Raw genomic sequence first — 12,043 nt, 5'->3', positions numbered from 1 at the left:
GGTGCACACTCACCTGTACCTCCCTCTTGTCACACGGAGGGGCGGGGCTGATTATCACACCTTTACACACCTTCACCCTTGCAGCCAGTGCGAGTGGGTGTGGCCCCGATACTGTGCCGGTTTGATGACACAGCGCCGCAGAGCCTCACACACACTCTCACAGACACACACACACACACCTTCACGGAGGAGAAGCCATGGGGAAGACAGGTGGAAGAGGGGACTTTGAATGGGTCTACAACGATCAGCCGCACACGTCCAGGAGAAAAGAGATACTGGGTAAGAACATGATGCAAAGACCCAACATCCCTGAGAGAAGAGAGAAACCTCCTGAGTTTCTGCCTAGTTAGTGTAGTAAGTTGAAGTGTGTGTGTGAGCGCGCGTGTGTCACTATAAGATCGCAGCCGGTTAAACCTGTTTACTAGCCGTTGGTTAAAGAAACCTCAGTCCACAATGGACTCTAGGGAAGAGCAGAAACTGGAAGATAACACACAGTGGAATAAATCCCACACACACATCAATGGGAGTTACATATTCACAAGTAGAAATACTAGTAGTGCAAGTAGAACAATTCTGAATGAACAGTACATTTTTAAACCAAAAGTGTGAAAAATAGGATGTTAATCAATTTATATTTCAAAGATTTAAGATAACAGTACGGGAGAATGTCCATTAACTTCATTGCATTAGTATTTTCATGTTTTTTATTTATTTATTTATTTCTCTTCCCATTAGAAAGAGAGACACATTGAAAAATAATCATGCTTCAAACGTTGATTTTATGAATTTCATTACATATTAAATTTCCATGTTACACAAGTTCAATGTGAAGGGTCACATTTCATGTTGAGCACATTTCATGTTCATATCAAATAACTCGAGTGATTGGATGAAATAAAATTAGATGTAGACGTAAATATTTACATTAAACACATTTTATGTTTAAGTTTAAGTTTATGAAATCAAACTTGTACATAAATAAACATGAATCACAAGTTACATGTGAAAGCTCAAGTTTATTTAATCAAACGTATACATAAATATATACATTAAACACCAGTTTAAGGTCAAAGTTAAACTTGTAAATAAACATAAGTTTTATGTAGGAGTTTAATTTTATTTAATCAAATATTTCTGGAGTTATTTGACCAACTCAACATGATGTAAAACTCTTGATTCAATCTGACCCTTTACATTGAACTTGTGTAATAAAATTACATGGAAATTTAAGACGTAATTGAGTTAAGTCAACGTTTAGGGGTCATTATTATTTCAGGTGTAGTGTCTCCGTCTCTGTTGCTTGAAATGTTTCACACAAGGCCTGAACCTGTTGGCTTTTGTGTAAACGAGCCCCCCAGCCCCTGTTGTCTGCTCTCCCCTATACTCTCTGTGTGACTTTCTGTTGATAGCAGGTGCAGCTGACAATGCCTCTGGGCTCGCTAGGTAACAAGACTCACCCCCCCACTCATGACAAACATAGAGACACAATGTCATGCATCAAGTTAGGAGAGAGGCTTTGTTAAGAGTCAGGGGATCTGGATCAGGATATTTATATTATCATCCTTCATATTTTCTCACTTCACTTGAAGGATATGAAATCCCTATGGAAAAAACGGCACTTTTTACTATCTGATCCATCATGTAATTCAGTATAAACACTTTCTAAAGCTGTTGATGTATATTTGATCCCGGCTTTGTCCATGACTGCTCTGGTGTGAAAGAGGGTGAAGGGAGGTTTGACGCCACCGAGCCTTGAATTATTAAAGAGTATTTTTGTTTTAATCACCCTCTGCCTCACCCCTCAGAGGCGAGAATGACGAAGGTCATTCCCTTTAGCATGATGATGTGCCCTGTTTTGATTGACAGGCGGTGTCATGTAGTGAATGGCTCCTTGTATGGTGAGTGTGTAGGTGTCGGCTCTACTCGAGTATCCTGCCATGGAAAATGATTTGGTTCTCACTACATTGCGTTAGGATCGATCTCGTTAAGCTTTTCTAGAAAAACTTTAGCTTCATATTTTAATGGACGTTTTGACTCGTAGGGTGCAGCTGAATCTCAGATGGTTGCTGGTTGACACTTAAGGCTGAAACCTGAGTGTGGTACAGTACGGTTACAGTGAATGAAATGAATTGTCTTCTCTGGGACAGTGATGTTGAAATCCAGTGATGGCTGTACAGCATGTTCTGCTCTGTGGCTTTAAGCAGTTTGAACAATTTCCTTTATGGTGTCTGGTTATTGATTTAACTTTACAGTTGTGTGGGCTGCGCCTCCGATGCCAGAGAAAGTGCAACTCATGAAAATGACGTAACTGACGCATGAGATCAAATATTACTGCAGAATAAAAAACTGGTGTTGTCCCAGCCAGTATTGTCTTATATGTTGTAAAACTTAAACTAAATAACCTCAGGTGACCCTAACCTTTCAGTTGCTAGGGTCATATACTGTACAAGTGGCTGAAGCATATTTGCATGTGTTATCATCTTTGGTGGATGCTATTGTTCCTCTGAGGCATGCTGGGAGTGACTCGTCACCTGTGATCCTGTATTTTGGACGATTCTGACCAACTGCACCAAATCTCTTCAGAACACATCCTGTATGAGCAGATTGTGTTGTAAAGATCTTTTGACCTCGTATCTCCCCGAGATTCGTTTCCCTCAGCAAAACAACACCTCTGCCAATTAAAAGTGACTTTTGTCAGCAGGCTCCTCCCAGGAGAAGCACTCGCACCTCACAGCACACTTGACTGTGTTGTTTTGAGATTCATAGTATCGAGACATGGTGCGACACGGTGAAATGAATGAGATCAAGTGTTTAAAATCCATTCGTAAACGACTGGTAAACAACTTTCTCTGCTGTATGATGGATACTTTGTTTCCTTTAATTTATAAGTGCCCTTGACATCACTTCCCCCTTTTTTAATTTGGTCCTTCTACTGCCTTCTTCTTTTCAACCCTCTACCTTTTCTCTGAACCTTTTAATTACTCTGAATACTTCCTTCTTTTTAGATTATTTCTGACTCTCCAACCATGCCCCATTTCATCTCTCTTTCTTCCTGCCTCTCTCCTCAGCCAAATATCCAGAGATCAAGTCCCTGATGGGTCCGGACCCCCAGCTGAAGTGGGTAGTATCAGGCATGGTCCTAACCCAGCTCCTGGCCTGCTACCTGGTCCACACCCTGTCCTGGAAGTGGATCTTCTTCTGGGCTTACGCCTTCGGGGGCTGCATCAACCACTCCCTGACTCTAGCCATCCACGACATCTCTCACAATGTGGCCTTCGGCAACAAGCTGGCCAAGTGGAACCGCTGGTTCGCCATGTGGGCCAACCTGCCCATCGGCCTGCCCTACTCCGCCTCCTTCAAGAAGTATCACATCGACCACCACCGCTATCTGGGAGGCGACCAGCTGGACGTGGACATCCCCACGGACTTAGAGGGATGGTTCTTCTGCACCCCGGCCAGGAAGGTTGTGTGGCTCTTCCTCCAGCCGCTTTTTTACGCCCTGCGACCGTTGGTGGTCAATCCTAAACCAGTGGGTCAGCTGGAGATCCAGAACGCGGTGGTCCAGCTCGTGACAGATTTAATCATCTATTATCTATGGGGGGTGAAGCCCATCGTTTACCTCATTGCAGGATCCATCCTGGGTATGGGACTGCATCCATTCTCTGGACATTTCATAGCTGAGCATTACATGTTCCTGAAGGGACACGAGACCTATTCCTACTATGGAGCACTGAATTTGATCACCTTCAATGTGGGCTATCACATGGAGCACCATGACTTCCCCAGCATACCTGGCAGTAAACTACCTCAGGTGAGACCATGCTACTGTGATAAATCCTGACTGTACATTTCTAACAGGTCAACCGTGGCCATTTGTTTCCTCCACCCTGAGGCTATAATTAGTCCAGCGTTACAACACAACATCTCCCCCAGGCGTTAGCAGATAAGACAGGCCTCTCCTTTCTGTCAGAGGCTAAACACAAAAAAAGGTATCAGCCAACGCCACATGTCACATTCTTTTCTATCGACTGCAGATATTTATCAAATGAAAACCGAGGTTTTGTAACTGATTAACTGCTGACTCAGGAGAACCACTCGAGCATGAGGGGATTCAACTAATCCAGGAAGTTTGGAAATCAATGTTCATATTGATGAGTTATTTTTGTTCCTGACAGAGGTGATGTTGCTGTAAACGTTTTTCTGCGTTTAGAAAAAAACGACTTTTATAAAATCCAGTGATATATATTTTTTAATTACACAGAAAAATATACGTAAAAAGCTCCTGCTCAACAAAGCAGTAAAATGTCTGCCTCAGTCAGCTCTTCCGTCTATATCTGATTTCTTGGTGAAATAAGCTGTGAAGTTGAACTAAAATGCCACAGAGCAGTGCACACCTCCGACAAGGCCCAAATCACATCTAGATTTACTAAATCTAGATTTTTATTTATTTTGGATCTGCACCACTTTGATGCTAGATGTGCTGGATTATTTCATCTAGATCCGTGAATTATTCTCTGCGAAATCAAGGGAAAGGTTGAACAATGTTTGAGACAGTGGAAAAAGGTTCTTACACGACCCACATCTTTTCACCAAATGTCATGGTAATCTGTCCAGTATTTTTTATGTAATGCTACTAGAGACAAACATATTTACTCTCATGTGTTTGTTATATGCAGGTCAAGAGCATCGCTGCAGAGTATTACGACTGCCTGCCTCAACACACTTCCTGGACCCGGGTATTATGGGACTTTGTGTTCGATGACAGCATCGGCCCCTACGCCAGAATCAAGCGGGAGTACAAGCTGAGCAAGCAGGGGTAGATCTGTGACTGAATGTGAAGTTCAATTGTTTAAAAGAAAAGAAGGACCGCAATGAAATTCTCTAGTTTAAAGCTTTTTCCATGTAGTGTGGTTGTGACTGTATGTATTCATGTGATCTGTTGGGCATTCTCATCTTAAATTAGCCCTGTATGTCACGATATGGAACTAATGTGCACATATCAGTTGCATACATACAGTCATTGGAGATCAGCACGCACAGCCAGTGCTCGGTTATTTATTCAGACTTTTTTTACCTTCAATAAAGAGCTGGCCCCGTTGTCACGACAATGATATTTTCTTGTGTCCAGACGACACTGAGGAAGATATATGATAATAAACTGAAAAAAATCTAATTGTTTACCAACTTAAAAACATACCTGTATACACTCAAATTAATTTCTATCTTTCTTCAAAGTAAAAGTAAAGTTATACAAATACCATTAAAAAATAACTGTCTGTGTGTTTGAAACTGAAGTATTTCTCTTTACAGTTGGTAAACAATGTTTATTCAGTGTAATATAATATATGGAAGGTTAACATTTCTCATTTCTGTTAAGACAAAGGTCGTGTTTATTCTCAAGCAGTTTTACAGAGCTGTCACTACCTCTGTCAGTTCCTCTCCTGCCCGGCAGCGTTACATCAGGCCCCTTCAACCATCTCCGCACGTGGGAATTAAAAGACTCACTCCACCAAATCTAATTTCACTTCCAACACGCAGAACGGTGCTGAGGTGGAAAACGAGCATTGAAACTTACCTTTCAGTAAGAAGAACCTTTTCTCCAGTGACGCCCAATTCTACTGTGAATGGTTTGATTCTATGTACATTAAATGGAGAAAAAAAATCAGAAACAACGTACAATACAAAATAAAATCAAGTTCGAAGAGTTTTAAGTGTTTGTTTTGGAGACTGTCGCGGCTGGTGAATGAACTGAAATATGCCGAGGTTCTTCTTGTGATCACTTGTGCACTTTCTATATTTCCAGTAAGTTCAGAGAAGACCACATTAAATTACTTTGGAGTGTTGCACTTTTTCCACTGATTTACCAGCGACTGAGGCATCAGCTCCTCAGACAGACTTATTAAAGCTTTTTTTGTCCATGCACTGTATAAACTTTATTGTCTACGTGTTGTGATTGATAACAATGATCTGATGTTTCTATTTAAATGACTGTAAGATATATAAAACAGTAAAATATCCTTATATGAAGATGATTGTTTGTGGTTGATTCGTCATGTGTCTGAACTTCAGATGTAAACTTTTCTATTATTTGTACATGATCCACACACACACACACACACACAGCAGGATATTGCGTAGATGTCGGACACGTCTTGTTTTCTGTTTGAATGAATTTACTTCCAGCTTTTTAAATCAGAACGTATTGAGAGCGGACAGAGTGGATAAAATGCAAACAACCCATAATCAACAGAATCCTTCCTGCAAAGACACATGTAGCTACCATCACACGGGCCAACAGTCACTTTCTGCACAGTCATTTCTATCCAAGATTTGCATATTGCCAGCACACTCCCCCCCCTTTGTTTTTTTTTCACATTGCTACCATTATCAAGTTCAACATCTCATATATAGACAGGGGGAATCTTCATGGAAACAAACCACTGTAATAAATGTACCACCGTTTGTATTTTTATTTTCTTTTTTTAATTCTTTTTCTCTATTCGTCAAACCAAATAAATATAAAAAAATGAATCGATAGAGATTTCATGCATACTTGGTCGGTTCACAAAGCATAGAATGACTAATAAGATACCCTAGCACTACATTGTTTTATATCTAGGTAAAACTAGGTGGCACATTTACAGTTGTTGGCCTGTTCTGTGAACGATCCCCAAGTTTCAATGATCTCGATCATCTGAGACGAGCGTGTTCCTCCGTCCCACTGGAGTTGTAGAGCAAGAGTTATTCGATTATTCGCCAGAAAAATCGTTTTGCTCGTTCGTAAAACGTCGAACGTGGAAGGAGGAGGTAATTTAAGTGGCTAATTGTCGTTCACACATTAACATGTTTTCCATTACCTCTGGAGAGAAAAGGTTGGACACACAACATCAGTATGAACAAAGTCATAAAAAGCCAGTTTTTTTTAATACGCCAGTTGAGGCCAGGTGAGTCTGCAGCACCGCTTCGCCCATATTGTGCTTTTTATCATCAAATACTTAGGGACGAATCCAAAAAATAAAAATAAAATAGAAAATATAAAAGGCTGACATAAATGGTGTGCAAGATTCCTTTCTCCTTCTATAATATCATTAAAATACTCATTGTCGTCCACAGCATCATCATTATCACCACAGTTTTTAAATAATAAAACAGTAAAAACTTAGAAAACAAAAATATTTTCTTCTTAAGACTGAACAGAGAACAAAGAGTTGCAACACTGGGCTGACTGAGTCTATCGTAGGTGCACAGAGAGGACACAACACCGAACCCAGCACTAACGTCCGTCAATCCCTCCGCTTGTCTTTCAGTTCATCTTTCAATCCTCTGTTTAGTTCATCAGTCCTGTCGTCATTCTTTATCCGTCCATTTCTCGTGACCTCCTCTCGTCAATCCTTTCTCGCTCATCGCCGTTTTTTTTTCCCTTTCCGTTTTTCGCTGTCCAGCAGACTCCAATGTTGGCGCAACATCTCTGCAACTTGCATCGTGGCATCGCAAGCTCACAGAAACGTTGAGAGAACATTCCTTGGTCCTCGTGTCTGTGCATCTGCATGTCCGTCCTCCTCTCGCTCCTCCTCTCGCTCTCCTCCGACTGCGGCTCAGATGAGATTAGGACGTACTGATTCTGCCGATTTCTTGTCTGATGGCTGGAAGGAAAGAACGCAGCGTTTAGGAGGAGGAGGATTTCTGCAGCATAAAGAGAAGCTTTGCCTGGGTAAGCCATTTGGTTTGTTCATATAATTGATGTCAGCTCATTTATTTATATGAGAATTCAAGTGAAAGAATAAGATACTATTGCCAATGAGTTGTAAACACTGGTGTCTGGCAGAGATAAAAGATTTAACAGGCTGCGTGCTACTAGATACTGAGCTACTGGGTGCTTTACAATGCTCACCATTTATGATTTCGTCTTTCACCTTATGCAATTCGCGTACAACTTCGTCCAAGATTTCCTGCAAAACAAAACCTGCCTGTGAGTTTTACAGGGTGTGTTAAAATCATTTAAGTTTACAAAACCCATAAAACATTCATGTAACGACACAGAGGAGAATTACACTGACCTGTTTCATCCTGTCAAACTCTGTGTCTGATTCACTCGTGCTGCCAATGGGTCTCACCCTGCAACACACACACACACAAACACAAAACTATTATAAGACTGTGTATTTAAGGGAGGTGCACTGTTGTTAAAAGTTAACACAGTTTTGACCCTTCCCGTAAAATCAATACTGATAACATCCTAGTGCGTGAAGTGCAAAGGATGAGATTTATTCTGATATATATCCCTATGGTTAATGCCAGATGGTCCCTGTCTGTTATATATCATCGATTTATTATACGATCTGTCTTTCTCCCCTCGCTCCTCCTCTTATTTGCAGACCTGGACACCAGTGAGGACTTTTCTGCAGAGTTGGATCGTTCCCATGGCTTCTTCACAGCATCTAGAGAGGAGAGGAGGAAGAAATGAGATGAGGAGGTGGATACAGGAATTCTTTTTCACTTTCTCTCACACTATGAGATAGGACGTTTTTCAACATTTTCATTGATTTCTAAGAGAAGAATTCATGGCTCTTGATGTGAAAAGAAATCTGACATGTTTAGGAGTGTGTGAAAGTTGCCAATCTAATTTGTTGTAAATATATATATAATTATCTGGATGGAAGAATTGGTCTGTACCTGTTGAGTTCTGACCAGGCCCCCGACCACTGGAGTCATCCTGCAGGAAAGAGGAAAAAACAGATGATAACATTAACAAGACAAAAATTCAACATTCTTTAAAATACACTTCTTCAATTTAAGGCCAAGAGTTCGACGAGAGCATTGATTCCACTCTTGTCTAAATGCTAAATATAATAAAGCCACCATGAAACCGGCTAGCTTAGCACATAGACTGGAAAAAGGAGGAACAGCTAGTGAGGCTTTGTGTGAAGTGAACTAAATCTGCCTCCCAGCTCCTCTAAAGCTTAGAATTTCATAGCTAAAATAGTTTTATAATATCTTATAATAATTCACAATTTGTTTTTGTACACTGCACCTAGTCTGTATGCGACGCTACACTCACATGAGAACAGTATTAATCCTCTCATCTCGTTCTCAGCAGTGAATAAAATTAAGCTCAGGCTTCATTTTTCACCATTATTTGCAGTCAGAAAATATTAATAATCATGTTATTATTAATTAACCACTTGTACACCTGCATGATATATGATGACACATATGTTGACCTGAAATAAAAAAAAACTTACTTCATCAGGTTTCTCTGAAGCTTTCCGTCTGTGAGGGCAGAATGTGGACATGAGCAAACAGTGAGATCATAAAGGTAAATCATTGACTAGCACACAAAGATCATTACCAGGAGGAGATATAAGAAATATTAACAAGAGTTCAAATCCAAGTTTCAGAGGGAAATGGAACCAGGGTGAAAATGTTGAGGGGCTGAGAGAGCAGGCGTTTTATTTTTCTATTTGTCTATAAGACAAAGGTGTGTGTGTGTGTGTGTGTGTGTGTGTGTGTGTGTGTGTGTGTGTGTGTGTGTGTGTGTGTGTGTGTGTGTGTGTGTGTGTGAGAGAGTGTGAGTGTGTGTGTGTGTGTGTGTGTGTAGCTGTTTGACCTGCGAGCTAGTAAGGCATTCATCTCCTGCATCAGACCCTCCCCACCACCACCACTGCCACCACTAGACCGGTTGGAGTCACTTTTTGCTCCAGACCCAGGTGGACTGCTTTCCTCCTGAGGAGCACATAATAAAACAGGTTTGAGTTTACTGTCTCCATTTTTCCAAATTAAATACTGATTAAATAAAACTAGAAATACCATCTTGTGTTTATATACTTCTGCCAGCAAGTGAAGTTTTTTACACTTTTTTCCAAATTCATGAGGCCACTGTGACCTCTGACCTTTGACACACTGAAATCTAATCAGCTCATCTGTGAGTGTAATTGAACCTTTGTTGCAAATTTGAAAGTATTATCTCGAGGCTTTTATGAGGTAACACATTTCCGAGGGAAAAGAAAGTGACTTTGACCTCTGACAAGCAAATTGTAAAAAGTTCAAGTGAATGTCTGTACCGAATTTGAAGAAATTCCCTCTGGGCGTTCTTGAGATATTCTGTTCATAAGGCAACAAATGTGCTTTGTGAGGTCACAGTGACTTTTACCTTTGATCAGTTCATTGAGTTCCTTGAGTCAAACTGAACATTCACACCAAGGAGGAGTCCCCTTGAGGCTGAGATATCTTATTCATAAGAATGGGACGGACTAACGGACAATCTAAAAACACCAAACCTCCGGCTGCTGGCTGTCCCTGGCACAGACTGATAAACATGTGTGGATAAACCTCCTGAGGTTCAACCAGGGAGTCTCACCCTATGTACTTTACGTAGTTTGGCTCCAGCCAAGGCTGCAGCCAGTCCTGAGGGTGTCAGCTGGCCCCCGGGCGGCCCCCCAGGAGGCCCTCCACCAGTGGGCAGCGGAGGGGGCATGGGTGGGGGCACTGCCATCGGGGGCGGTGGACCCGGTGGAGGGGGGGGTGCTGGAGGGCCAGCAATGGGTGGTGGAACTGCAGAAGGAGGGGGCGCCACAGAAAGCATACCTGCAGAGACAGGGGGGCCTGGGAGGAGCAGAATTACACATCAGTTAATAACTCAATCAGTTTACTGACCTTTTTTTCCACCTTTGGAAGATTGATAAAGCCTCATCTCAGGAAACTGCTAGTGGAAGGTAGCTAAGTTATTCACAGATCAGGGTTTTCCACTGGGAGAGGGATACTGGCTGTTTAGTAAATTTAATTTTGTTTAATTTTGTGAAAAACTAATAGAGACTTATTAATAGAGACTTATTAATTGGACTAATTTCCAACTTGCAATCATTACTTTCCCCATATTAGTATTTATCTTTTTGTTCAAGCTGCATTATCATCTAAAATATCCAAGACAGCTTAAGTTTAGGCATTACTATGATCCACTGCACAATGTCTGTATAAATATTATATCAAAAGAGCCACAACTTGTAATATAATTAACTGTGATATAAAAAGGACAAAAGGTTGAATTTAAGTAATTAAAGCATGTTTCAAAGGTTGTTTTGCAGGATGACTTTCAGAGCATAATTAATAAATGCAAAACTTAAGCTGTCTGGATGTAAATCTGACAAATTAATGTCATATGTTGAAAAATGCATATTCAAAATGACTCATTTTGTTGAAGGGTTATTGTATCGCAGAACGTTGGAGTTGAACTATTGACTGAGATTGAAATGTGACTTTAAAATTTAGTTTTAGGTTGTGTAAATCCTTTTAAAATTAATATACGAGGAACTGAAGCATTTTTTTTTTTACATAATCCCTAATCCTGGAGGAATTAGGTGAGTTATTATAAAGTTAAAGGAACTCATCATATTTTAAAACCCCTGCAGTTTCTTTCTGGGTCAAGTCTACAAGCCTGCACTGCTTCCATCCTCCTACTTTCAGGAGATGTTTGTCTTCCCTCTGATGTTTTCACTAATTAAAACACTTGCTGACATGCCAGGATCAAAATATTTAACTTGTATGTTTCGTGTCAAAAGAAAGATCACAGGTGTATATATTTGAACAACGCCTGGATTCCATTTAGCTGCGTCAGTTTCAGGCTCCTGGTGTTGTGCAGACTCACAACACACAGTCATGGTCGACTGGTACAACTGAACAGAACCGAGCCGTCGTTAATTTAATGTTATTAGTAACCTGTGCTGTTTCTGCATGACAAGTCAAAGGCTGGTTGTTCTTGTGCTAAAGTTATTTACAAAAGCTAGTGCAGAACACTGCTGCTCGCATGTTAACCAGCGCCAGGCAGGAACTGCGGCCCCCATCTCTCCGATTCTTGTTTCCCTTCATTGGCTGCAACTGAAATTCAGGATTCATTTTAAGATTCTTCTAATGCACGCTAATTTGGCAAGACAGGGAGGTGAGAGAGCACCTCAGTTGTTGGTGAGTTTGTGATGTTGACAATGGAGGAAAAAAAACCCAGAAAGACAAACTTTTTATTAATATACCTGCATTTAAAGAACCTGTGTAT

The 12,043-nt window shown here is 40.8% G+C and overlaps 2 protein-coding genes across 4 annotated transcripts in view; one reads left to right on the top strand and one right to left on the bottom strand.

Annotated features, from left to right (window-relative positions):
- Positions 1 to 100: 100 nt before the first annotated feature.
- On the top strand, positions 101 to 6,480 carry degs2 (delta(4)-desaturase, sphingolipid 2). Its single transcript, XM_034576830.1, has 3 exons — positions 101 to 279; positions 3,069 to 3,811; positions 4,677 to 6,480. Exons 1-3 carry the CDS (start codon positions 198 to 200, stop codon positions 4,818 to 4,820), a joined length of 969 nt encoding a protein of 322 aa, XP_034432721.1. The 5' UTR covers positions 101 to 197; the 3' UTR covers positions 4,821 to 6,480.
- evla (Enah/Vasp-like a) overlaps positions 6,325 to 12,043 on the bottom strand; it is a 38,597-nt gene continuing 32,878 nt past the window's right edge. For all 3 annotated transcript variants that reach the window (XM_034576824.1, XM_034576823.1, XM_034576825.1), the window contains exons 7-14: positions 10,358 to 10,602; positions 9,608 to 9,723; positions 9,243 to 9,270; positions 8,674 to 8,713; positions 8,378 to 8,438; positions 8,058 to 8,115; positions 7,892 to 7,949; positions 6,325 to 7,643 (exon numbers count right to left, since the gene is read on the bottom strand). In XM_034576824.1, coding sequence (XP_034432715.1) covers positions 7,606 to 7,643; positions 7,892 to 7,949; positions 8,058 to 8,115; positions 8,378 to 8,438; positions 8,674 to 8,713; positions 9,243 to 9,270; positions 9,608 to 9,723; positions 10,358 to 10,602 — 644 coding nt within the window. In that variant the 3' untranslated portion in view covers positions 6,325 to 7,605. The remainder of the gene's footprint in view (positions 7,644 to 7,891; positions 7,950 to 8,057; positions 8,116 to 8,377; positions 8,439 to 8,673; positions 8,714 to 9,242; positions 9,271 to 9,607; positions 9,724 to 10,357; positions 10,603 to 12,043) is intronic.

This window comes from Hippoglossus hippoglossus, chromosome 22, assembly GCF_009819705.1.
Source record: "Hippoglossus hippoglossus isolate fHipHip1 chromosome 22, fHipHip1.pri, whole genome shotgun sequence".
Lineage (NCBI taxonomy): Eukaryota > Metazoa > Chordata > Actinopteri > Pleuronectiformes > Pleuronectidae > Hippoglossus > Hippoglossus hippoglossus.
The sequence above is the reverse complement of the archived record's forward strand: the minus strand, read 5'-3'. Positions and strand labels throughout refer to the sequence as shown.

Coding starts and splice junctions, on each gene's coding strand:
- degs2 (XM_034576830.1), top strand. CDS start 198: ATGGGGAAGACAGGTGGAAGAGGGGACTTTGAATGGGTCTACAACGAT. Junction 280..3,068: donor CAGGAGAAAAGAGATACTGG/GTAAGAACATGA, acceptor CTCTCTCCTCAG/CCAAATATCCAGAGATCAAG. Junction 3,812..4,676: donor CTGGCAGTAAACTACCTCAG/GTGAGACCATGC, acceptor TGTTATATGCAG/GTCAAGAGCATCGCTGCAGA.